The sequence below is a fragment of the Rattus norvegicus genome, chromosome 14, assembly GCF_021556685.1.
Source record: "Rattus norvegicus strain SHRSP/BbbUtx chromosome 14, alternate assembly SHRSP_T2T, whole genome shotgun sequence".
NCBI lineage: Eukaryota > Metazoa > Chordata > Mammalia > Rodentia > Muridae > Rattus > Rattus norvegicus.
This window is the reverse complement of record NC_141547.1, coordinates 14,819,708-14,845,511: the sequence shown is the minus strand read 5'-3', so window position 1 is coordinate 14,845,511 and position 25,804 is coordinate 14,819,708. Positions and strand designations below refer to the sequence as shown.

The 25,804-nt window shown below is 44.7% G+C and overlaps 1 protein-coding gene and 1 long non-coding RNA gene across 4 annotated transcripts; one reads left to right on the top strand and one right to left on the bottom strand.

The window, feature by feature from the left end:
* Nucleotides 1-2,313: 2,313 nt before the first annotated feature.
* Nucleotides 2,314-6,435, bottom strand: LOC148001243 (uncharacterized). 2 transcript variants are annotated; one of them, XR_015637305.1, is made up of 3 exons: nt 6,061-6,435; nt 4,664-4,792; nt 2,314-3,685 (listed from the first exon to the last, which is right to left on the bottom strand). It is a non-coding gene; the product is annotated as an uncharacterized LOC148001243 (long non-coding RNA). The 2 variants fall into 2 exon arrangements; XR_015637306.1 differs by having other exon boundaries at nt 6,231-6,433.
* Nucleotides 6,436-8,203: 1,768 nt separating this feature from the next.
* Ccng2 (cyclin G2) lies at nt 8,204-16,724 on the top strand. Of its 2 annotated transcripts, none has more exons than XM_087582700.1 (8): nt 8,204-8,411; nt 9,213-9,350; nt 9,838-9,975; nt 11,466-11,716; nt 11,897-11,975; nt 12,066-12,164; nt 13,795-13,958; nt 15,395-16,724. In XM_087582700.1, the coding sequence occupies exons 2-8, from the start codon at nt 9,213-9,215 to the stop codon at nt 15,468-15,470; spliced, it is 945 nt and encodes a 314-aa protein (XP_087438826.1). In that variant the 5' UTR covers nt 8,204-8,411; the 3' UTR covers nt 15,471-16,724.
* Nucleotides 16,725-25,804: the final 9,080 nt, after the last annotated feature.

Here is a 25,804-nt window from a genome sequence, read left to right as displayed (position 1 = left end):
AGGTTTCAATGGCTTCGGTTGAGGCTGCTGTCTCACCTCATATCAGTTTTTATTTTACTTGGTTGTTTGAAGGTCGAGCATTCCTCACCATTTCTTGAATCTAGCTAGGAAGAGGTTGAGTTGAGGACATAGCTCTTAAAGCTCAGTGTAGCTGAAACAGTAAGCTTCAGGGTCAAGAGACTGGAGTAATAAGGTGGAGTGATAGAGGAAGGCGCTCAGCCTCAACCTCAGGCTTCATGCATGCATGGGTGAGCATGTGTACACCCCATATACTGCATGCATGGGTAAGCATGTGTACACCCCCCGCATTGCATGCATGGGTGAGCATGTGTACACCCCCCACATTGCATGCATGGGTGAGCATGTGTACACCCCCCCACATTGCATGCATGGCTGAGCATGTATGCACCTCCTATACTGCATGCATGGGTAAGCATGTGTACATCCTCCACACTGCATGCATGGGTGAGCATGTGTACACCCCCTACACTGCTTGCCTGGGTGAGCATTTGTACATCCCCCACACTGCTTGCCTGGGTGAGCATTTGTACATCCTCCACACTGCATGCATTGATGAGCACGGGTATACCTCATATATTGCATGCATGGGTGAGCATGTGTACACCCCTACACTGCATGGGTGAGCATGTGTACACCCCCTACATTGTATGCATGGGTGAGCATGTATATACCTCCTACACTGAATGCATGGGTGAGCATGTATATACCTCATATATTGCACGCATGGGTGAGCATGTGTACACCCCTACACTGTATGGGTGAGCATGTGTACACCCCCTACATTGTATGCATGGGTGAGCATGTATATACCTCCTACACTGAATGCATGGGTGAGCATGTATATACCTCATATACTGCACGCATGGGTGAGCATGTGTACATCCCTACACTGCATGGGTGAGCATGTGTATACCCCCTACATTGCACGCATGGGTGAGCATGTATACATCCCCACACTACCCCACAACGTACTTGAAACATTATGGACTCCTGTTTGATTGGACACATGCTAGACAAGCACTCTATGAGTGATCATGACCCCAACCCTAAGCTATCCTTGTCCATTATCTATGAGTGCTTTAATTAAAGAACTAAAAGACCAAACACACAGCAATGGAATATGAAAGAAAAGTGATGAAAATGTATGTGCGCAGATATCAAGAGCCAGATTTTTTTTTTTTAATTTGGGAAAGGTGGAAGAAATTTTGGAGGGAGGGTGTTTTCAAGACAGGGCTTCTCTGTGTAGCCCTGGATATCCTGCAGCTCAGTTTATAGTCCAGGCTGGCCTCAAATTCAGAGATCTGTCTGCCTCTGCCCCCCATGTGGTAGGATCAAAGGCATGTGCCACAATGCTGGGGTATGTAGGGTAATTTTAAAAGCATTTAAAGCAGTATTATTCCCTTTAAGAGGGAAAGAAGCAAGCTGGATGTAAGTAGGGCACTGAAATACACACACGGACACACACAGACACACACAGACACACACAGGGGGTGGAGAGAGAGAGAGAGAGAGAGAGAGAGAGAGAGAGAGAGAGAGAGAAGGAGGAGGAATAGTTGGAGGAGGAGGAGTTGGAGGAGGAGGAAATTCATAGTGGAATTACTGGTAAGTCCTGGATTCTGTGGGAATTAATGAAGATGAGAAGCCATCTGGCTTCAAGGGATTTCTTGGCTGTGTGGTTTTTGTAATGGTGGTGTATGGTAACTAGTTACGGCAGAAGGGGAAGCTAATCAATCACAGAATGAAGTGCTGCATTCAGTACTCATCTGGCATTCCGCTAGAGCCATCGCCAGGCCACATGAAACTGGAAAGACAGCATGCCAGGTCCACATGTGGAAGTATTTTGGCCACAGGTCTCACTTAGTTGAGTCTCTCTGCCCAACCATTACACAGCCCCAGTCACCAGCTGACTGCAAGTTCCTAAGAATTAGGAATTAGGGCCGCCCAGCTAAACTCACCTAATCCCTAGAGTTATGATAGTTATGAGTGTTTTAACTTACAACATTTGTTTGGGATTCGATGCACTTCAGCAACAGATAGTGAGAACAGTAAGTATACGACAACTTTTATAGATTTATAAAATCTATAAATTTACCTAGATCCATCTCCTGTTAAATAGGTGCTGACTTTCATATATACTTTTATATTTGTAAATTATTTTTTCTCCGTAAGGAAAACCTCTCCAAATTATCCAATTCCCCCTCCTCTGGTTCTGTTCCCACCTGTAGCCACAATTTCTTCTTCGTAATTAAGGTTGAAAACTTGCTATATGCGATTTAACAGATTGGTGAATCCTTAAGGCAATCTCTCTTGTTGGAATTTGAAAAAAAGAAACCCTTCATTTGGAAAACACTTTAAAATGTTAACAAAAGCAAATTTCAAGCTTGCATCCTTTATTCATATCACTCTAAATGTCAACTGCCTTTCTACTTGAGATCTAAACGAGAGGAGCTTGTTTTTATAGACAGTGAAACTTCTTTTTGGAATAAGAAGATAGATTCAACAGATGGTTCCTAAATAGCTCTTTCTTGAAAGTGGCTACTTTACATAGGGTGGTGATGTCAAGATAAGACCGGAGATATTTGACTTATGCTATGGCTCCTGGAACAAATTAAAAGGAAAAAGAAGGATCAAAGGAAAAAGATATATCCTATAATACACAGCATTCCTTAATAGAGACTGCATCTCCTTAAGAGTGACTTTGGGAGCAGATGTCTTGAGTCTAGTCCCAGCTTGATGGTAGGCTAAGACAGGAGGTCATCGAAAGGCTTGGCACCATTCTGAGGCATAGTCTCTTGGAAAGAATATCTGCTTTGGGGGGAGATTCACTATCCTGAGATAACCAGCAGGATTATCTGTTGCCTGTTGTACTCTTCTTTGCCAGCTTCCCATGTCATGTCAAAGCTACTTCGCTTATATCAGTTGGCTTATAGCCTAACAGAAAGGGTCCTGTTGACCCTCAACAAATGAGTGAGCCAGTGGAACTGTCAATGGTGTCTACAATCACTGGCCCTATTGCTGCTGGTCCCCAAGGTATGGATGACTTCCATAATTTAGGGGCTGGGTACATCCACATCTGGGAATCTGCTGTGCTGTGGTTATCACCAGTCCTCCCATCGGTCTGTGAAGACTTCCCCAGAAAAAGAGATAGCATGCATGATGACTAACAGAAACAACAGAATGTCAACATGATAAGTTGATGGCCTATCTGAGACTCTTGCCTGTAAAGAAGTCAGAAAGGAGACAGTATGAGGCGCCTCCTTGATTTACTCTGCCGATCGATCGTTAGAGGAGAGGCACGGGTGATGATCTATTATGCAGATTATCGCAGTCTTTCCAGATTAAGATCAAAACATGAGCTCTTGGTTGAAAAAAAAAAAGCAGAATCACTTCAAGATGGCATCCTGGCTTGGGCTATAAGTTCCCTGTTTGTCTCTCTTTCTGGGTCAGACATTCCTGTCTCCTTTGTGGCTTCTGCTAGCCAGAGCTAATCTAAACAGGAAGTTTGGGCTGCAACCATTTTCAATGCAGAAAGGAGCTGGTCCTGGAGCTGGAAGAACAGGGACATGGAGAGGAGACGCATAGAACCTTCAGCAGGTAACCTGGGTCCTAAGGTTCTCTTGCAGGGCTGCTTCCCATCAGATTTCTTTGTGGTTAAACACAATTCCTTCGGTAAACATCATGAAAAATCTTAATAGCTCATTGTGTGGGCAAATTGTTTCCATGAACAAAGTAGTCATAACCAACACCCCTTCCCCCCTTTTACATTAGAAAGCTGACGTTCAGAACAAAGTGAGCTATTGAAGGAGTATCTCTAGTGTGTAGGAAAGCTAGAACCCAAAGCCATTGTGGTACCTGGGGTAGCATTTCTGCCTGAGTGTAGTTGCATTAGGACAGAACCTGTGACCTTCTTTTACTTATTTTTGTATTTCTGAACTCTTAGTGTATATTCATTAAATCTTTGTTGTACAGGGTTTGGAGACGGGGCCTTGATGTTGGAACCCTAGTCCAAAACACGCAAGTGTTCCCTAGATTAGATTGGCAGCATTGGCAAAGTCCTTCAGTGTGTCCGCTGAAGGAAAGGCTGAGATTTGCTGGCAGGTCTCGTGAACTGTAGACTGGCATCAGAGCCATTATATAAGTATAGATGATCATGGACCGTTGCTCTTCCTGCCTCCGCCCCAGATTACAGGCATGTGCTACCACGAGTGGCACGAGCCATTATTTCTAAGGAGAAAGACGCTGTTTGGAAAGCAATAAGGATTCAGATGCCCTTATTCAGTCTAGAGATGCTAGGCTATGACTCACTTAGATGACCTTGAAGCAGCCCTTCGGGGACACCCAGTTTTCTTCTGGTTGGAAGCTGGCTGCAAGCAGTTTAGAGGACACCCCTCCGAATCAAGAGTGGGCTTTGTTGTTGAGTGGCTGCTGCTGCTGCCGTTTCCTGTCTAGTTCCCATCTTCCGATTTCAGTCTCTCCGTTCTATGTCATGCCTTCGGAAGGGCCACTGCTGATAATGTGCCACCTAATCCTAGTGTTATAGAACTATCATAAAAAGCCCTCTACTGTAGTGAGTGACTGTCTCTGGCTATTGCTCAAAGAGGAGTCAGCCAATAATAAAAGATTTTAACTAGTCTATATATACCTTAGACATATGCACTCCACATAAGCTGTCATCCTTAAATTTCTTCCAGGTCCCAGGTCATACGTTGAAAAATTTGAACAGAGACAGGAGACTGCAAGTCTGGCCACTTGTTCAGACGGGAGATTTACACTGCAAAGACATTGGCGGAATTATTTAAACACACCAGTGTTGCTATTTTCAAGCAGCTGTGACTCAGGTTCATCTTGCCCATCTGTCAGAACTATGCTTTCTTCTGATAAGAGCACAGGGAACTTGTGGTGGTTGTGACCCTGTTCTGCCCCCTCAAGCTGCCCCTTAGAGGCATGGTCTTTGATGTGGGGATGTCCTAATAGACAGTTGAAAGTCAGGACTGGCTCCTTTAGTTGTGGAAATGGAGCCGGCTGCATTCGAGGCCAGTCTTGGTGAACAAACATTAGCAGAGACTTTCGCAGCAACCCTCAGCTTCAATTACAGAACAAAGCTTCCTTTCAATTTCTGAGGAGCCTGGTTCTACATTACTATCTCTCCATCATATTGGAGGCAGCACCATAGAATTTGATAGATTCTACATTCTATAACTTGATAGGTCCCAAGCAAGTTTATTAGTAAATCCCTCATAGTGTCAGTTTTCCTACGTCCAGTTCCTCCTACTCACTACCGCAACCCCTGTCACTGCACTGAAGAAGACCCAGTATCACATAATAAAGGGAATTCCCTCTATCTTTTTTGGGTGCTGAAAGAGTTTTCATTTCCTTATTTTTATTACGGGTGATTGTCTAGGAATGCGGTCTTCAAGAATTGCTCAGGAAAGCCCAAGATGAACCTAATGGGTAGTCTGATCAGCACTGGAAGAATGTCTTCTTTTAATAAACAGTGCCTACAGATCTGGTGCAGCTAGCGGAGGAGATAAGGTCCAAGGCCAGTCTGCAGAAAGGCTCATTTAAGGGAGAGGGAAGGGAAAGGGGGAGGTGGAGGGAGAGAGGGAAGGGACAGAGAGGGAGGGGGAGGGAGACACACATGGGGGTGGGGGGGGAAGAGAGAGAGAGAGAGAGAGAGAGAGAGAGAGAGAGAGAGAGAGAGATTGATTCAGCAAAAAGCAATTCTTCTCACTTCCTGGAAAAGTATAAAAGAAGAGGTTCCCATGGGGAGACAATGTAATTTGGGGCCAGTATGTTAAAAGGACTGCTGTCTTTTAATATTAAAGAGTTCAATGGACAGTGGTGGAAAGTTAGTCTCCCTTGTGCTGAGCAGTGAATTCACTAGTACAAAACAGCTCACTCTACAGGACTGTTCACATCATGTAAAAATCAGCGTATGTTTTGTATAACTTCTAGTGGGCTAAGAAAAGGATAATTTCTAGATCTTTTCCCCCTTCTGACGAGGTCTCACTCTGTAGCCTGGGCTAAGCTTGAACTCACCGCAATCCCCCTGCTTGCCTCAGTCTTCCAAGTGCTGGGTTTGCAGATGTAAGCCGTTGCACTTGGCTGGCTTTCTTCCCTTTTGTATGTTATTTATAAAAACGTCCCGCCACATCTTTTACACTTCCTCTTTCGAATCACATATTTTCTAGCCCAGGCTCCTTTTATACCTTTGCCCATCGGAAAACAAAGCTCTCCCCAGTCTCCATGTTCATTCAGCTCCTAAACTTCTCTGTGTGTCTTTTCATTTGATTTGGTGGTCGCTTCTTTCTCTCTCTGAACCCTGTTAGCTGAGTTCGTTCCCTGTTGCAAGCAGATGTACGTCTGAACTTTAATCATAGCTCCATTCTCTAAAGGAGTCGCCGGCTGCTGTGTGCGTTTATTAGCATGGACTTTGGCCCAGATGTACGTCACTAAAGTAATAATTTAAATAATGCTTAAAAGATCAACCACACCTTGAATAAAATTGTGTAACCTGTAAATCATTTATAAGTGGTATGCTAATTTTATTTTATGTTCTAAAACCAAGAAGGCCACACCCTTCTGAAACAGGAGTGCTAGCTAGGCCCTTTGGCATTCTTGTCCCCTGTTGCTCTGTGCTCCAAACAGATGTCTGAGTCTCATTCCAGATAATACACAAAGCCATCTATTTGACTAATTCTTCAGCTTGTTAAAGTTGTACTATGTGCCCTCTAAGTAGTTTAGAAGCTCCAAAGTGCCTCACGGAAAACACACATAAGAGTAGAAAACTCACTTCCAAGAGGCTAGCTGTTTAGAATTCATGAAGGTGCAAAGTTACCAATTTGCATGTTTGGTAGGAGGTAGAGATCTGAGAAAACAGAAAGTAAAACAAACAAACGAACAAACAAACAAACCAAAACCAAAACCACCTAGGGACTTTTCCTACCTCCTTACTGATACTCCACTCCGTGTGAAAGTTAGTTCTGCCTAAGGCATCTAGTTGGTTTGGTTTTTGCTCTGCCTTAGGAGAGGTGTCAGCTTAATAACAACGTTAATTATAATAGACAATAAATGATAATTTATGGGCGATCAAGAACCAAGCGGCTGTGGGAGCCTTCATTAAAACCGAAAGCAAACAGTACAACCATAATCTCTAGAAGCACGCTATTATACCTACTAGATATTTATATACCCTCGTCAATCTGCAGTTTTTATAGGAAAGTCCCTCCTTTGAACTTTTTTTATGGAAAAAAATGTCAAGGTCCACAAATGCATTAACAATTCTGTAACTCAGTCTCTACCACCCACGGCTTAACTTCAACAATTCAGCTGTGTAACCAAGTAGTTGAGCCTAGCTTCTTTTTTTTCTTTCCTGAGTCAAGAGTTTTTTGTTTTTTTAAAACAAATATCTCGGTAGGCATTTCAAGAAATGTTGTAGATTGACTGCTTATTGCATCGGTGGTACAACTAAGAAGCTGAGGACGCCCTTCTGCACTCGTGGAAACGCTGTTACAGAGTTATGTGACCCCAGATTTTCGGGGGTGTGACCAGAAGCGACAGTCTTGGGCCTCGCCTACACTTAGCTAGAGCAACTGTGGACCCCGGCACGTAACCAAGCTCCACAAATGCCACCCACCCAAGCATGCGCAATCTAGACCCCGGAGTTGCTAAGGCCCCCGAAGAAGATAAGAGACTCAGGATATAATGAGAGCCAATCAGAGGACGCAACAGCCAATCGGCCAGCCAATCCAGATTCGAGATTAAATCAAGTCCTCAGCAGTCGGCTTGCCCCACCCCTATCCAATCAGGGAGCAGGCTACTTTGGGCGGACTTTTTAAAACAGCGAAAACAAAACAAATCGGGGACCTTTAAACGGTGTGAGGCGTCTAGAGAAGGTCTCCTTCCGCTCTCCGACCAGCTCTCTCATCTTTGCTCCCTTCCGGCTTCATCCTGAAATGAGGCTGAAATCTAGATTCCATTCCTCACCCTAGATCCTGGCTCGGCAAAGCCAATTGGAAGAGAAAGGACTAGGAGAGTCTGGGAAATGAGGCTTGGAGCAGGGATTCTTTTTTTTCAGATCCACTGAATGAGGGAGAGAGGATCCCTCCGCGCGGAGTCACGCGCCCCGCCCCTTGGGGGCGTCGCAGACTCAAAACAAAAACAAGGGGTTTGCTCGGCTCGGGAGTCTGCGGCGGAGCGGGGAGGAGGTGGAGGTGCAGGGCGGGCGCAGCGCCCGGCTGAAGAGCAGCATGAAGCCCGGGCTGTGAGACCCGGCGGCGGCGGGGAGGTCGGATGCGGGTGTCGGGGCGCCGCTGAGCAGGCTGTCCCCTACCTCGGAGGAGGGTCCGGACGCCCCCGCCGCGCCGGTCCGCGACGCCGGGGCCGACACGGTGAGTGGGCCTCCCGGGTGGCTCCGGGTTTGGATTGCAGTCTGCTAGGACGGTAGAGTCCCCCAGTCGCATCCGAGGGACTGACAGGGGCTCCGGGATGTTGTGAGGCCACACGGGGGTTGACAGCCCGGGGACTCAGCACCGTTACTGAACCGAAGTATTAGGTTCCTGCTCGGCGCGGGCAGACTGGACTCCCCTTGTCCTCCCAGCACCTCCCAAGCTGGTGGGCCGCTCTGTCTCCACTTGCGGGGCTCCTTTAAGCTGCAGAAGCGTAGGGGACAGCTTGGAGGTGGGCTCCGGGACGGGTCCCGGGGCGGGGCTCCGAAGCCTCCTCCTTCCAGTTCTTTGTTCAGTCTCGAGACTCCCCCTCCCTTCTCTCCTATTGTGCAACGCCCCGCCCCAGAACCCGCTTCGGTGGCTTCAATCTTCCGGTCCCCCCGCTTTTCTCTAGGGCCTAGAGTGCAGGCAGAAGTCCCTGCTGTGCTATCCAGGTGATACGGACAGTAGGAGACATTACGCTCCTTGGACAGTTTTCCTGTTTGTCAAACGCCATCGGCCAGAGGGCTGGTCAGAACTAGCCCTGGCCAGCGGAGGTGACCGAGATCCTTCCCCCATGCCACGCCTCCTTGTCTTTAGGGGAGGATTCCCCAGAGGCTGGTCGACGTGACGGATCCCCTCACCCGGTTCTGGCTTGTGTGAGCTGGGGCGCCCCTAGCTGAGGGATCGCGGCCAAGTCTTTTTTCTCACACCCCCTTCATATCCTGAATATATTCTTAACCGGCCGCGGTGTATTTGCTGCAGATGAAGGATTTGGGGGCCGAGCACTTGGCAGGTGGCGAAGGGGTTCAGCTTTTCGGATTGTTGAACTTCTACCTGGAACAAGAACAGAGATACCAACCTCGAGAAAAAGGGCTGACCTTGATGGAGGCTACCCCAGAGGTAAATTTGAGAAGTGATAGGACTTGGGAATATTTTGTTTTTCCTCGGTTGAAAGCAGTACCAAAGGCCACAAAGTTAAATCCAAAATTGGCCTCCCCGGACTAAGAAAAACCTGAAACTGGGCAGGGTTATGCTTTTGTTTTCAGTGAATGTGGAAGTTATACCAAATGTACTGTTAGAGGCGTTTCTTCTGGTGGTGGGAAGTTCCTAGGGAATATTTATAATAGGATCTTAAATTATTTTAGAAAACAGAAACCTCATCAAAGAACTACTGTAACTGCCTGGAATGAACTGCCAAAGTTCTTCTGTAGTGGATACATTTTAGAAGCAGTGATGTATCTTTTATATCTGAACGTATACTGATAGCTTTAGCTTTAGGAGGTCACAGCATACACGGCAGTGGTGAAAACTGAAGGGAGAGTAGTTTTTGAAACTTTTCTATTCCATTCTAAGAAAATAAGCTTTGATTCTTGGTTTTTAATTTCAGAATGATAACACTTTGTGTTCAAGACTGAGAAATGCCAAAGTTGAAGATTTAAGAAGTTTAACTAACTTTTTTGGATCTGGCACTGAAACTTTTGTTCTGGCTGTCAATATTTTGGATAGATTCTTGGCCCTGATGAAGGTATTTAATCGGTTTTTATAAAATCTACATTGTATTTTATATCTTTATTTTATTTTATTTTGTTTTTTTTTTTTCCCTGAGACATGTTTTCTCTGTGTAGCTCTGATCTTAAACCTCATCCCCCTTACCCCAAGTGCTAGGTCAACAGTGTGCGCTTCCACTTCTGACAGATCCACACGTTTCCAATGTCCAGTGCCCAACACGGTCTCTAACACATACAGGGCTCAGTAATATTTGTCAAATGAATGTAATAAAACCTCTTATTCGGGGCTGGGGATTTAGCTCAGTGGTAGAGCGCTTACCTAGGAAGCGCAAGGCCCTGGGTTCGGTCCCCAGCTCCCGGAAAAAAGAACCAAAAAAAAAAAAAAAAACCAAAAAAAAACCCCTCTTATTCATAAACTGAAAGTAATCAGAATTGTGATCATTCATACTAGGGAGACTGAAAAATTGTATTTCTGGATTTTAAATGAGGTTTTTCCATACCTCTTAAATACGTTCTCTTGGAAGACGTTACAAAGGGAGACCGCTACACCTTAAGCCCTCAGCATAGGTGTTTACAGGGGCTCGGGGAGGAGGGAGGTGAGAAGAATTAATTAAAATTCACTTTGTGAAAAATACCATAATATCTTTTATAGGCTCATTTATAAAAGTGCCCAAACTGGCATAAAAGAAGCTAGACCTTTTATAGCAATAAAACTGTAGGGTGTGTGTGTGTGTTACATTTTCATTTTTTACTCTGTGTGTGTGGCGTGTGTGTGTATGTGTTACGTTTTCATTTTTTATCATGTTCCCCTTGGAGCCTGCATGGTTTTAACACTGAATCAAGACAAATGAAGTATAAAATTATGCTAAAGGTGGCCTGCTCCCTTCTCTGTAAGGCCTTCACAGCAGGCAGCCGAGGTCTTATTAATAGTCAGCAGCAACTGTTAAAAAAAAAAAAAAAAAGAAATTCTCTGGCCAATAGGATCACTGTTAGCTGCTGGGTCACTTTTTAGGGCCCTGAAAAGAAAAGGGCAGCCATCTGTCCACAGCAGACCTCCATATGTCCTCTGCCCTGAGCAGTCAATGGGGTGCTTCTGCTGGGCAAGATTACATCATGTAGTGGTAGAGTTTTGTACAAAAAGACAAGATGCAGCATAGTTTTCCTTCATCCAAGCAGGAGAGTGTGTATGAGTGTGTTCATGAGTGTGTGTGTGTTCAGAGGGTTATTTTGAGGGTAGATGTACTGTTCTCAGTTTTCCTAAGTCTGAAATACAAACTGTAATTCGGTGCCAGAAAGCAAGCTTTTGAACCAGCTTTGGGATTTTGTTTAACCTGCATTTAAATTTAACAAATGCTTCCATAGCCATTTTTCTAGTTAAAGAGAGGTTACAGGGGTCTAAAATGTAAAAATAACTGTGGGTAAAGGCGAGTGCATCTAAGAGAAGCAACGTGACGACGTGATTTCTGAGCGTCCAAGTGCTGACTGACCCTTGTGTTCTGCTTCCCAGGTGAAGCCCAAACACCTGTCCTGCATTGGAGTCTGCTGCTTTTTGCTGGCAGCCAGACTGGCGGAGGAAGAATGCGACATCCCCCCGACGCACGACGTGATCCGGATCAGTCAGTGTAAATGCACAGCGTCTGACATCAAACGAATGGAGAAAATCATCTCAGAGAAACTGCACTATGAGCTGGAAGCCACCACTGCCTTAAACTTTTTGCACTTGTACCACGCAATTGTATTTTGTCATAGTCCAGAGAGGTGAGCGGGGCTCAGCGGGGCATCCCTGGCCTTCGGTGTGGCTGCCACCGAGGAAGGAAATTAGATTGCCGAGACAAAGTGCTGTGTTCACTCTGTCCAAACTTTCAACTTGGACGTGAGCCCCTAGGGATGAGGTAGCCTTCTGAAGGGCTAATACATCTTCTCTCTCTCGTTGTACAGGAAGGAAGTTCTGAGCCTCGATAAACTGGAAGCTCAGCTGAAAGCTTGCAACTGCCGGCTTGTCTTTTCAAAAGCAAAAGTGAGTCTGTTTCTTGTTTAACTATGTCTTATCGATCCTAGTTTGATTTTCTCCCTAATGTTTGTTTACTTTTTTTTTTTTTTTTTGTAGCCATCTGTATTAGCTCTGTGCCTTCTCAATTTGGAAATAGAAACAATAAAATCCGTTGAACTGCTGGAAATTCTCCTGCTTGTTAAAAAACATTTGAAGGTAAATACCTTTAGGCCTTGCTTATTAAAGCAAGCTTTTTTTTGTTTTTGTTTTTGTTGTTTTTTTTTTTTTCTGGTGTTTCCTTTTTTCTTCTTGCGGTATCTTAATTACTTTATACAATCCTTTGTGAAATTCTCAGTGTCTTTGTGCATTTTTCTCTTGTATGTCAGGTGTTACCATTTTTGGCCTAGGCAGTGTTAAGCCATAAGAAACCCTGACTTAGTCAGCTTCTTTCTGAATGCAGGTGCTCGTTCTGTGCAGGAGAGCTGTCCTTGTCCTCACCTATGCACTGCAACATATAAGTATACTCCTGGGATAGGCATGCCCGAAGGCAGGAGAGCGGTGCATACTCCCAATGACTGTTCTCAGCCATGGACTAGAAAATACACTAACTACACTAAGGTGATCGAGGGCATCCCCTCATATCTATGTCTGGAGAACTGAGTCATCTCAGTAGTACTACCAAAGGTCACTAGCAGTTTCTTAAAAAGCTCCTTAGGTGGGCCACTTCCGTAAGTTTCTGCAGTCATGAAAACCAAAACAAAAGCACAGTGCTTTTCCTTACTTAAACTGATAGTCTGGTTAAGGAAGTGCAAAACTTAACATGAAATGGTATGCTTCTTACATTGTGACTTAGTGTTAGATAATGGGGAGTGTGAGAAGTACTTGGGGCTATTATCAAAGGAGTTGGCAATGCAGAATAAGTGTGCTGACCGGGAGCCTGGGCCATCATCTGTGAGAACAAAAGTTTGGACTGCAAAGGCTTATGCTAGGAAATGTTTAGGCTAAGTAAGTTGGGGAAGTCATTTTAGGGCGGACATGTAGATTGAATATCTGGGCTGCAGTCCCAAGTAGGGTAAGTTTATCCAAGTCAAAAGGTAGCTCTTAAGTCCCATATGATGGCATACACTTGTAGTCCTAGCACCCAGAAGACTGAGGTGGGAGGATTGTGAGCTTGGAAGTCAGTGTGGTCTACATTGAGTGCAATGACTTCTTGGGCTAGGTGAGCCTGTCAAAACAAAACAAAAGCCTTGTGTTAGCAGGAGATATTAGCTTCTGTCCGTCACAGCTTTCTCTCTCTCCAAACTTGAGCATGGCAGTGATACACAAAGTCATCTTCATGTTCGATGGAATCAGTCGGAACAGCGTTCTCCATGTGGGGAGGATCTTCTGGAGAATTTCTTCTTTGATAGTGCTAATTTTAGTTTGTATTTTCTCTCATAATAAAAATGTATATTATAAGCAATTGAAACTGATTCGTTTAAGAAACATTTACCATAGAAAGAGAATAATGCTTATAACAGGTGTTAAATTTCTTTTGTTCATCACTACTAAACAGTGTACTGAGCTTTAGGTCTGTGTTTTCTTAGAATAGGCAATAGGCAGACTTTTTCTGTGATTGATTTCTGTGTAAGTCATACCCGAAGCGTTATTTCAACCAGTGGATTCCATGTTTTGGCCGCACATTTCAGTGGTCCGTAGGACTTTTGAGACATTTCGCACCCAAGTCATATTCACATCTGTTCCAATCAGAATACCCGGCACCAGTTACCGTGTGACTTCGGTGGGGGGGGGGGGAGAAGCAGAAGTGTGGGCTGCATTGTTGTAACCTCTTCCTCTTTATACCCAGATCAGCGACACTGAATTCTTTTACTGGAGGGAACTGGTTTCTAAATGCCTCGCTGAATACTCTTCTCCCCACTGCTGCAAGCCTGACCTGAAGAAGCTGGTTTGGATTGTTTCTCGGCGCACTGCGCAGAGCCTCCACAACAGCTACTACAGTGTTCCCGAGCTGCCCACCATCCCGGAGGGGGGCTGCTTTGATGGGAGTGAGAGGTAAGCAGGCATCTTCCACACACTAGATGTAATGATGGGTTTTGTTTGAAAGAAAGGAACAACCGTAAGGCCCAGCAGGGTGTCTCGGCAGGTAAGGCCACTTGCTGACAAGCTGGAGTTTGAGTCCCAGAACCCACACTGTAGAAGGGGAACCAACCTCACAAGTCATTTTTCTCAACTCTACACATGTCCCCCTCCCTCTTCCTCTCTGTCCCCTCCCTGCCATCCTAGATAAGTAACTACATGTAACTTAAAAGTTAGAAGAGGAACCGGGGTGGAGATGTAGCTCAATGCGTGAAGTGTTGATTTTGATCCCCAACACTGTTAAGTCTGGTGTGGACACATTCTTGTAGCCCCAGCACTGGGAGCTGAAGGCAGGAGGGCCAGGAATTGGAGGTCATCCTTAGCTGTGCAGCAGACCACCGTTCCCTGTGAGACACTGTCTCAGAAAGAGTGAATGAAATCCCCTGTGGAGAGTTGTAAGAGAAAATCCCTCATAAGGGCAGTGGGTTTTCAAGCTAGAACATTACTAGTAGTTTTAAAAAATAGACATTTTGTAAACCTCACCTGAAAGGATACTTTTATCTTTTCATTTTACTTACTTTGGGGACACAGTACAGTTATTACAACAAAAACAGTGGAAACAGTGTCCAGGCTTTTCATGGTCAGAGAGCTGTGGGAGGACAGTGGAGCACAGGAGCCGTGGGTAGTCGGGCCAACTCTGGACAGACGTCACATTTTGTCAGTGCCACCACTTATTTCTGTAAAGTGAATTTTGCCAAATTTGATTGTTCTGTGCTATCAGATAAGGACTAGAAACTCCCGTTTTATAGTGTGTTCTTGCTTTGGTATTGGAGGGAACCAGTAGAAGGAGAAACTGATACAAAGAAGACCTTTAAACAGACCACACTTAACCACTGGGTGCAGATATGTAGAATTCTGTGGTTACTTCTGCTACAGCTAATGGTACCGGCGTAGATGGCAGTTTGTGCCGCTCTCTTAAGAAAACTGTTGTTAACCGGACATGGTAGTACATGCCATTAATCCCAGCACATGGGAAGCAGAAGCAAGCAGATTTCTGTAAATTCAAGGCCAGCCTAATCTACATGAGTTCCTGGACAGCCGGGGCTACATAGAGAAACTTTGTCTGTGAATGAAAGAAAACTATTGTTAAGGAAAAATACCTTGTAATGAGAATAGAGTTGACTTTAAGCTCAACTCAGCTGTGTAAACGGTGATTAACATTAGAATATAATATTTACGTAAACTGCAGCAGGCTCAGTTTCGTTTTGCCTGTAGTCATGTGCGTTTTAAGCAATGACACCCTCTTGTCTTTTTCCTTTCAGTGAGGACTCTGGTGAAGACATGAGCTGTGGAGAGGAGAGTCTGAGCAGCTCCCCTCCGAGTGATCAGGAATGCACCTTCTTCTTTGACTTCCAGGTGGCTCAGACACTGTGCTTTCCACCTTAGAGTTCACAAGTCTGTCAGGGTTTAAAGTGTGTGTACCTGTTTCAAAGCAATACTTGGGGGAGTGGGTAGTTTTCTAGTCCGGCCCCCGTCTAGACAGGAATTTCACAGACTGGAATACCTACCTTCTGTTTATTATTCAGATCAGATCTGGCCTATTTTCATATTTAATCCTAAGCCATCAAATGGGTTAGTGCCTCTTAATAGTACTTTAAACATTGGCACTTTATTTTCTTGTTGACACTTGTCCGTGGGGAGGAGGGAAGGTGCTGACACCTTCATTCCTTTTCAGGACTTTTAGAGATGACTAGTGTAGCCCATCTGAAACTGTACAGCCTTCAGGTGTCTGTATTTAACAGACTGCAAGGGCTTCCTTAGCAGGGGCAGAGGGCAGTCCTTTCCTGTTTCCTTCTCCCCAGTTCTCAGAACAGAGACTGCAGTACTCTTGAGTGTCTAACACTGATTCTGTTTTTCTATTGGCGATGTATTGTCTGACACAGATCCTATACATTAAGAATGATACTGACACGTCTGCAAATTTTAGTTTGTAAATGTCTTGAGATTCTGCTGAAGCAGAAATTGCCACCAAGCTAGGACTGTTAGCTGCATTCTTCATACCTAAGCATTGTCAGGATGTAGTATTACTTTATTGTTGCCTAAAAAGTTCATAATCTGCTAGTTTTGCATGCACCTGTGTGAAAGCGGAACAGGAAGTGGAATAGGCATACACAGAGCAGGAAGTGGCACAGATACGAACAGAAATGGAGGTGATAAGTGCTGATCAGCTCATCTCACTTTCTTGTATTAAGATAGCTGCATGATTACTTTCTAATTGTTTTATAATTCACATTTCATGATGTGTTGTACATGGGTGCCAAGATGTGAATATGAAGTGAGCCCTCCAGTGTTGTAGTGCTAGTTTAAAGCAGTTCTGTGTGGCGATACAGCCATAAGGACGAAGATGTGTACACTCTGTACACGGAAGATTTTGTACAGAGAATTTTTAACTTTATAAACCTATGTGAAAATGTAAATCTTTAAGAATGTACATAAAATACTGTATTTTTTTACCTTGTGTGTGATAATCTGGTCAGTGCATGTAAATATAATTTATTGTGTATTCTATATTATGTTCAAACAGTGATGACTTACTTTTTATTAGTAAGTCAACACCCAATGAGGTGTTTTCCAAAGTAGATTTTTTTGAATTCAGAATAGGTCATAATTCAAAATAAAAATTTTAATGAATTCTCCCTACATGTATTCATATTTCAGTGTTTGATTGATTTTTTTTGTTAAAAGTACTTGGTACATTTTAATGTGAGGGGTTGAAGTGAGGCCGGAGGCCCCCACACAGCCTTCTAACTGCTGGCTGTAGTTCCTCTTCAGTTTGGCCCTTAGTTTCCTAGCACCTTGCTTTCCGTATCTCAGGTTTTTTAGGTTGATTGATTGATTGATTGATTGATTGATTGATTGAGGTAAGGTCTCTATACAGCCTTGGCTGTCCTCACTGTGTGGACCAGGCTGGCCTCGAACTCAGAGATCTGCGTGCCTCTCCCAATCGCTGGAATTAAAGACATGTACCACCACACCTGGCCTCTCCTTCAAGTTAAATTTTTTTAAAAATTTTTTTTCCTATAGGTTTCCCATTCTATGAGATTTTGTAAACTTGTTTTGTAGCAAATCCAGCATACTGAGTATAATTTATTTGTTCTCTCTGCCCTGGAGATACAGCATGACTTCTCTTAGTCATCGTTTTATAACTACAGCAACTCTTACAAAGGACAACATTTAATTGGGGCTGGCTTACAGTTTCAGAGGTTCAGTCCTTTACTGTCATGAGGGAAGCATGGCAGCACACAGGCAGACTTGATGCTGGAGAGGGAGCTGAGAGTTTGACACTCATTGGCAGGAAGAGAGTGACACTGGGCCTGGCTTGTGCATCTGAAACCTCAAATCCTACCCACAGTGACAGTTCCTCCGACACAGCCACACCCCAGAGTGGCCACTCACTGGTGTCCAAGCATTTGAGTCTATGAGTCTACAGGGACCATTCTTACTCAGTTCACTACAGCTTCCTACTTTCTCAGTCAGGCATCTGTTTTATGGTGACCCTTAGTAAATATCTTTGGCAAGCCACAATATGTTCTGCTTCTCATTTTGGTTTACTGTGAAGTATTTGTGGCCTCTTCGGTCCCTTGGATTGTGCTGCTTTTCTCAGTAGATCTTGCTGTGCATGCCTCCTTCTACTCCTAGTTTTTGATGTATTTAGTTTAGACCTCTCCATTGAGAGGTTTCTAAACCTGTTTTCTCCATCCGTCTCACCGAATCAGAATTCTGCCCATTCAAGGTTAAAAATCTGGCTAGTATTTTCTCCTCCTGCTGTTTCCTGGAGAGTAACTAGCTTCACTTGGAGGATGTCACTTATACTGTTTATAACTTTACTGATAATTGTTTTCTTCTACTTGTTTGGTTTACACATAAGCAAGTGTGCATGATCTGCGTGCACGAGTGTGTGCACGCTCGGGGGAAAACACACACACACCCACACCCTCCCTTCTATAATAGTGGCTACTATGTTATTCTTGATATCTTATTCCAGGTTTGCTTGGATCTGGTCTCTACTTGCTGCCTATTCAACCTTTAAAGACATGCCAGTAAGACATTTTTTAAATGGTCTTGAAAATTTGTTCAAAAGGACCCATGCAATAAGAGGGAAACCAAGTCTCCTACTCTGAACCTATTGCTGGCTTGTTTTCACTTGTCATCTCCTGGGGCTAAAAAAATGTTAAGCTAGCAGGCAAGATGTGGAAGATGGGCTGGAATGTGCATGTGTGTGTGCCAGTGTCAGTGAGCACATGTGTGAGGGTGTGTGTGTGTGTGTGTGTGTGTTATTATGAGGGTACTTACAAGCTTACTGTTATTCAGTATTCACAGCCAGGCACCTTTCTCAAAGGCATTGAGGTGTCAGACTGACACCCAGGCATCTGCACAGGTGTGACCAGGTGTGTGACCAGGGTGTGAGGAGAGGCTTCCATTTTGACCTCATTCTTGATCGACCCCTTTGAGTTGACAAAAAATTTTGCCTCTTTCGGTTTGGATGTTGTGGTTTCCGGGGTAGGCTGGGTGTGTTTTGCTGTTGTGAGGTGTCCTGCTGGATTGGTCCTGGGTCTCCACCCATCTGACCCTACTTCCACCTCTTGCCCTAGGATGTGAGATTATGTATTATGTTTTAATAAACCCGCTTAGACTTAACAGAGTTTGCATTGTTCATTACACAGATGTTGGTTGCATAATTCTCATGGCAGCTTAAACCATTTTCTTGGTTCTTTTTTCCTTCAACTCCTGTCATTAAATGCCAGATTGCAGCATGATGCTTCCCCTACATCCTATCTCCCACCACACAGGCAAGTTATCATTTGATGCAGGCATTCCACTTCACTTATATATATATATAGATTAAGACATTCACTTTGTCCCTCCTGTTTTGTTGTTGTTTTTTAAATGGTGAGATTGAACCCAAGATCTTGTACATGCTAGACAAGCCCTTTATCCTAGAGACTCTGTTCCAAAACTCTTTGGAATACAGTTTTCCTGTAAATATTGCAAATACACAACAACTTACTGTCTTTGCTAGTAAGTAGATTGTAGATACCAGACTGGTAGATCGTGTCCCAAAGTGGCAGCCAGGCACTCTTCCCAGCCCTAGCACTGTGATGTTCTTTCGGTCAACAAATGGACCCACCCTCTTCCCCTTGCATTTTGGCTGTTCTCAAGTGCAGCAGGAGAAGCTGTGTGTGTGTGTGTGTGTGTGTGTGTGTGTGTGTGTGTGTGTATGTATGAGAGAAAGAGACAGAGAGAGAGAGACAGGAAGGGAGGGAGGGAGAGAGAGGGGAGAGGGGGGAGAGGAGAGAAAGGGGAGAGAGACAGACAGATAGGCAGACAGACACTAGGCTTTAAGAAATTAGTAGCTACTCTTTTTGCCCTCTTGGCCCTCCATTTTACCACAAAGGAATTTGTACTAGGCCTGAAAGACAAGAGAGCATGTGGAAAGGGTTTTGAGAGTGAAACCATCTTGATGTTCTGGGCTTTCAGCTGAACACCCTGGATCTTATCTAAGGGGAACCCCTACAGTTGGTCCAGATCCCCCACAGACTCATAAGAAATAAGTTGCTTGAAAGCCATTAGACTTTGGGGTGGTTTGTTACAGAGAAGTAAATTGCTGAAACAAAATATTCATGGCCAGAGGGTGATTCTATGAATGTTTTTATTCTTGGAATGGGTTTATGTCATTGGTATTTTACATAATACAGAGTGAACGGTGAACACATGCACTAATTATCTCGGTTCTTTGATGAAACCCTTAACAGATTGGTTTCTTAGCATCCAGTTCAAGCTTCCTTACCATGACTCAGCACCACACCCACTGGTATGGCTGCTCCCTTCTCAGCTTCTCCAGGCAGCAGAGCCAGCCAGCAGCACATTGAGCACATTGGCTCCATCTCCTCTTTGCTTTCATTTCCTTTAGGGGCTACACACACACACACACACACACACACACACACACACACACACACACACACACACACACACCTACTAAATGGCTTGAAGGGTCCCTCCTTTGTGTATTCACTCACTGGATGGATGTCTGAACATCTCCTGTGCCCAAGTAAGTACTTGCTATGTAACACCAAACTCAACCCACAATATCCCCATCCTTAGGGAATTTAAGGGTGAAATGCAACAAATCGTGTAATTTTAAAAGCCCGTGATGATGCTTCATTTCAAGAAATTCTCCCAGAGCATCCTTGCCAGTGTCATGTGTTGTTTTTATAAAACTTAAATGTGTCTTCTCTCAACAGTTTTCTGTCACCTTTGCCTGCTCTCCTGGCCTGTCTCTTCCCTGGAGGGACAGGCTGTTGGTGTGTCTTTTCTTTGCCAAATGCCCAATGCTAGGTACATCTTCTGACCTTCCCTCCAGCTGCTGCATTGCCATTTACAGGTAACAGGCAACTTTACTGACCACTTACACCATGCCAAGTGCCTGACGTGGGTTATTTACGCCTCGCTCCAAGGCTATCTGACAAATCTTGGTACAGTGCTAGGCATGTTAGAGAAGTTAGGTTCATTGACACGGCTGTGGTAGGCAGGACTGTGATCCAAACCCATCTGCCTGCCAGACAGTGTGTTTAGCCTCAGTGCTCAACAGCTGTCCAGAAGCTGATACCATTCAAACTGAATCGGCGGCGGCAGAATTCATATGAAGAACAGTATTGGAAAGACACGTGAAATCAAAATTGTGCTCTGTTTTTATGTGCTTTTGCCCATAGAAAGGAAAAGCAGGTAGGATTCAGAGCTAAGGCATCTTTACGTACTCTGGAGCCAGATTAGACCAGAAATGGGATGGTCTAGGGCAGTCTAGTACCAAAGCAGTTAGGACTCTAAAACAGGGATTTCTGTATTGGTGCTGGGGTTGCATCCAGAGCCAACCCCTTGACCTCTTCACTCTGCACATTCACGCTGAACCCTAGCCCCAAAGCGGGGCATTTCCATTTGATCCCAGACTTTGTGGCACTTAGGCTTAAGGACCTTTCCAAACACATACCCATCCAGTTCTTACACTGCTTTTATAGTTGACGCTGTAATATTATGTTCTGGGCCCAAGACCTAGAGCAGTTCAGGCTTAACTAGAGTGGAACTCTGTAGGATGACTGCCTTGTTAAAGGCTTGCCTACTCGTTACCCACATTCTTATTGCCAACATAGCAATTACCTCTGGAGTACGCCCAGTAATTATTTCACAGGGGTATGGATTATTCTTTTCCCTTAATTGGGAATTTTTTGGGAGAAGAGATGATATATATATCCTGTCTCCTTTTTGTCCTTCATTCTGCCTAAATGATAATTATGCCTGCTCCTGTCTTCGCCATTCTTTGTTACAACTATTCAGAGTGTGCGAAGGTAGACATTTATGCATGTAAGGACAAATTCAGCTTCTTCAAAGCCAGTGTTCCAGTAGACCCTGTGGGAGGTCCTAGCCCCGCACTATATCAAAGGTGAGGTGTGGAGACAAAGAGTGTCCGGTGTTGTGTGAGGTGAAGTGTTGGAGTCTCAGTTTCTTCTTTGTATAGCAAAGCTATAGTCATAGTGGTTTCCGTCAAGGAGTGCAGGGAGAGAGGCACAGCCCGCAGTACTCCGAGGAGCTCCCCTAACCTGTTAGGGGCTTTGGCTTAAGCCAAACAGGTTCGTGGCACAGGTGCAGAAAATTTCACAAGTTGGCAATATGGAGTCGAAGTTTAATCAAGGTACTTCAATATAGACTTGAGCATGAAGTTAAGAAGAAGAGGGGTACTCAGAAGAAAAGTCAGACATACCCAAGGGCATGCTGTGGGCTTCTCAGAGAAGAGCTTGCAGTGTGGTGAGTGACACTTTTAAACATAAATATTCAACATGGATGTTGGGAGTGGACAGGTGCTGCTAAGAGCAAGAGATGGCTCCATGGTTAGGTCCTAGGCTCAGTTCCCAGCATCCACACAGTGGCTCACAACCATCCGTAACTCTAGTTGCAGGGTATCCAACGCTCTCTTCTGACTACTGTGGGCCTTGCGCATGTGTAGTGCACATACCTATAGGCAAGCACATGCACAACCCCACGTGCACACGCATGCACGCGCATACACACACAGTCTTAAAAAGCATGTGGAAGGAAAAAGAGCTAAAGATGCTAGAGAAAGTGTAAGACACCCATGGGTGTGGGTTTCCCAGGAGAAAGCAGCTGTTTGCTGTCTTCACAATAGTCATGTGGAGGGTGCAGGCGGCTTCTGAAGCTATCGTCTTCTATCTTGGAGAGATGTCTTCTCATCCACAAGAGATGAGCTGGAAGGGGTTGGCATTTTACAGCGCTTCCCACGGATAAGATCACACGGATGTAGGATGTGGTCTTTAAACGAAGCTAGTAGTCCTGGGTTTTGAATTTCCCAGAAAACTGTAGGAGGTAGAGTGGGGGTGGGGAGAATCTGACCCTAACTAACAACATACATGGTTCTGACACTGTCTCTGCTTTGTAGACATTTGGAAAAGGTAGATCATGCTGAACAGGCCACTTCCCAGAGATAATGCCATCAACCGGAGTGTTTATTTTCACCTTTTGTGTGTGTGTGTTTGTGTGCACACATGCCACAGCGTGCCTGTGGAGATTAGGTGACATCAGGTGACAGTTGATTCTTTCCTTCTACCATATGGCTTCTGGGCATTGTGCTTAGGTTGTCCGGCTTGTACAGCAATCAAATCTATCTGCTGGGCCATCTCGCTGGCTCTCATTTTAGTCTGTATGAACATATAAACACTGGATTCCTCTGTCTTTACATGAGCAGGCTTTCTCTGGATATCCTCCTGTATTCTAATGTTACTGTTCATTTCTGTCAGGCCAGTAGTCACTCTGCAGCATTAGTTTTAGTGGCTACAGCACATTTCCTCATTAATGGTGTGATTGTCATTTAACCGATCTTTTTCTAATGGATGCCTTTGTTCTGCCTTTAATACAGCAGCAGGAAATATTCTTGTAAATGCATTTCTGCTTACTTGTGTAATCACTACTTTTGTGGGGTGTGTGTGTGTGTGTGTGTGTGTGTGTGTAATTTAGAAGTGAAAATCTTGGGCCTATGAGAACACACGTTTTTTTGGCCGGCTGTCCGGGAAGCCATACTGTCCCGAATCCCTATTGACAGTGAAAATCAGTGAGTTTCCTTATGTTCATGCCAGAGATTTTGGCCAGGGAGAGGGAAGGAGGACTCAGAAAAGCAAACGAGCTCATTAGTTTCCTAAAGGGCCTGGGGGAAGATGTCACTGAAAGGGATGGAAGAAAAGAAATACAGGTCCCCAGAGGCTAGGCTCAAAAAGCAATCTGTGCTTGTCTGCTTTCCATTTCGTCCCAGGTTCCAGCTCGCCCGTGTTGGGCAACACCCATCGTAAGCCACCAGAACACCCAGAGTCCTTTGTGGGTCGTCCCAGGCAAGCCGCTGGAGCCAGCTGCTGCCCTTGGGCCTGGGCAGGCCAAAGCCTCTCAGTTCAGCATTAGAGAAAGGCTGGCCTGCAGCTATGCTCGCCCAGCCTGAGCACTAGCCCTGTCTTGTCTATTAGAGGAGCGCTGCAGACTGGAGAAGGAGATCAAAGGCTAGCCAAGCTGCCAGCTCTCAGAAGCGGTGCCTGTGCCGTGCCTGAACTTGGGGCCTGGCTCCAGCAGCAGATATGCATCTCAGTTGCTTGAAGGAAACAGTCCATGGCATTTAGGGGTGGGGCATCAAGGAAAGGGAAGAGAGTGAGAAAGCTCTCCATCTGCCCTTATGTCCGTGCTATACCAATTGCTACAATTCTTCCCGTCTCCTCTCTCTCTCTCTCTCTCTCTCTCTCTCTCTCTCTCTCTCTCTCTCTCTCTCTCTCTAACTTTTTTTTATTGAAAAGGTTTGAGTGAAGAATGTTTATAGGGAAAATTCTTAAAATACTGTCCTAAATCTCACCCGCCATGCGTCTATTTGAATGCACAAATGCCTTCGTGGTCCCTGCCAGCTGTTTTCTCCAGGTTTTGCGCCTTCCACAGGGATTCAGGGGACTTCTTTCCTGAGCGGCTTACACAGCACACTGGTGCAGCTGTTTAACAGCTGTTGCCTGGCCTTAGGGTGGAATCCCTGTTTGGGCGTCAGTGACCGTGGCGCCTTCACGTAGTTTCCAGCACTTTGTGCCTTAGAGACAAACAAGGCTGCTGGACGGACAAGGGGAGCAGAGAGAAGTGGGCGTTTGCCCCACCCACGGCGGCTTGTCTTCTCTTGATGCTGTTAGAACATTCAAGGAGACTGGCAGTAAGGGAACCTAGTCATTCATTTCCTCTGTTCTCATACACACGACTGACTCCAGGTTTGCTGAAGTCAGTGAGTCAGACTGTGCTCCAAGAGCAAATAGCTTGTTGCACTCAAGGCCACACCTTTGTGCGCCATAGGCACTTGCTATTTTATCAATTCAAGGAAACCAGAGAAGACCCGGAGACTTTAGATGTTTTCTTAAAGTCCCGAGGGTCTTTATGTAATCATTCCCAAACCTATTTTGCTACCCGGAAGTGCTTTAATACTCACCCCGGGGAACACAGCAGCACGGTTTGCTGTTTCCCAGTGGCACTTCTGCACGCAGATCGTCCCTATTCAGAAGGTCTGAAACCCAAAACATGCTACAGTCAAAAAACCTGAAGTGGAACACTTCGTACTATGAATACTTGTTTTTTATATAAAATGATTAGCAATGTCGTATAAAGTCATCATCAGGCAATGTGTATATGGTCATCAGGCAATGTATATACAGTACCTATATGTAGCTTAAACGAAGCTCATCTCTGAGGTATTTGATTAGGTATAGGCTAATATTAAAAAGTTCCAGGGCTGGGGATTTAGCTCAGTGGTAGAGCGCTTACCTAGGAAGCACAAGGCCCTGGGTTCGGTCCCCAGCTCCGAAAAAAAGAACCAAAAAAAAAAAAAAAAAAAAGTTCCTCCCCAGGAAACCAAAACATACCCTAAAACAACTGAAGGCCAAAACACTTGTGATTCCCCAGCATTCTGGACAATGACTCCTTCTATGATATGTTTATAGGATTGAGATTTTTAAAGATCTCATTTTTTTTTTAAAAAAAAAGAACTAAGTATAGACAACCAAAGACACAAATACCAGTTTTCTTCTTTTGCTAACTGAAAATTACAGAAAACTGGGCCAGGCAGTGGTGGTGCATGCCTTTAATTCCAGCGCTCAGGAGGCAGAGGCAGAGGCAGATGGATCTCTGTGAGTTTGAGACCAGCCTGGTCTACAGAGTGAGTTCCAGGACAGCCAGGGCTACACAGAGAAACCCTATCTTGAAAAAAACAAAATTAAAAAAAAAAGCACATAAACAGAGAAACAATATGAACAGACAAGAATATAGGAAAATATCTCTAGGGAAGAAGAGGGAGAGAAGGAAGCTGAGAATGACGACACGGAATGAACGCTAAGGAACTTGATGCCAATTAGAACGTGAAAGGGCAGAATTAGCTCTGGAAGCCAGTGAGATCAGGCAGGATCCACGGAGGAGCAGCTGCTGGAAGCAGCCCTGGTACAGGAGGAGTCATTTCTGTAGTCTCAGGTTTGTCTGACCTAATAAAGCAACCTCATTATCCTGGAGTTAATTGTATTAATTTTATTCTCTATAAAATAAAGGCTCAGGATGGTGGCTGTCTGAGGTGCATTATGGCTTTGTCATTTCCATTCTAAATCTCAGAGAATAAACCCTTCTAAAGCACCTAAGACATCTCTGGGAAAGGGGTT

Bases quoted from the DNA above. Each gene is read 5' to 3' on its own strand.
- Ccng2 (XM_087582700.1), top strand. From the start codon at position 9,213: ATGAAGGATTTGGGGGCCGAGCACTTGGCAGGTGGCGAAGGGGTTCAG. The intron at 9,976-11,465 runs GTATTTAATCGG...TCTGCTTCCCAG, and splicing joins GATTCTTGGCCCTGATGAAG to GTGAAGCCCAAACACCTGTC. The intron at 13,959-15,394 runs GCCCACCATCCC...GAGTCTGAGCAG, and splicing joins TACTACAGTGTTCCCGAGCT to CTCCCCTCCGAGTGATCAGG.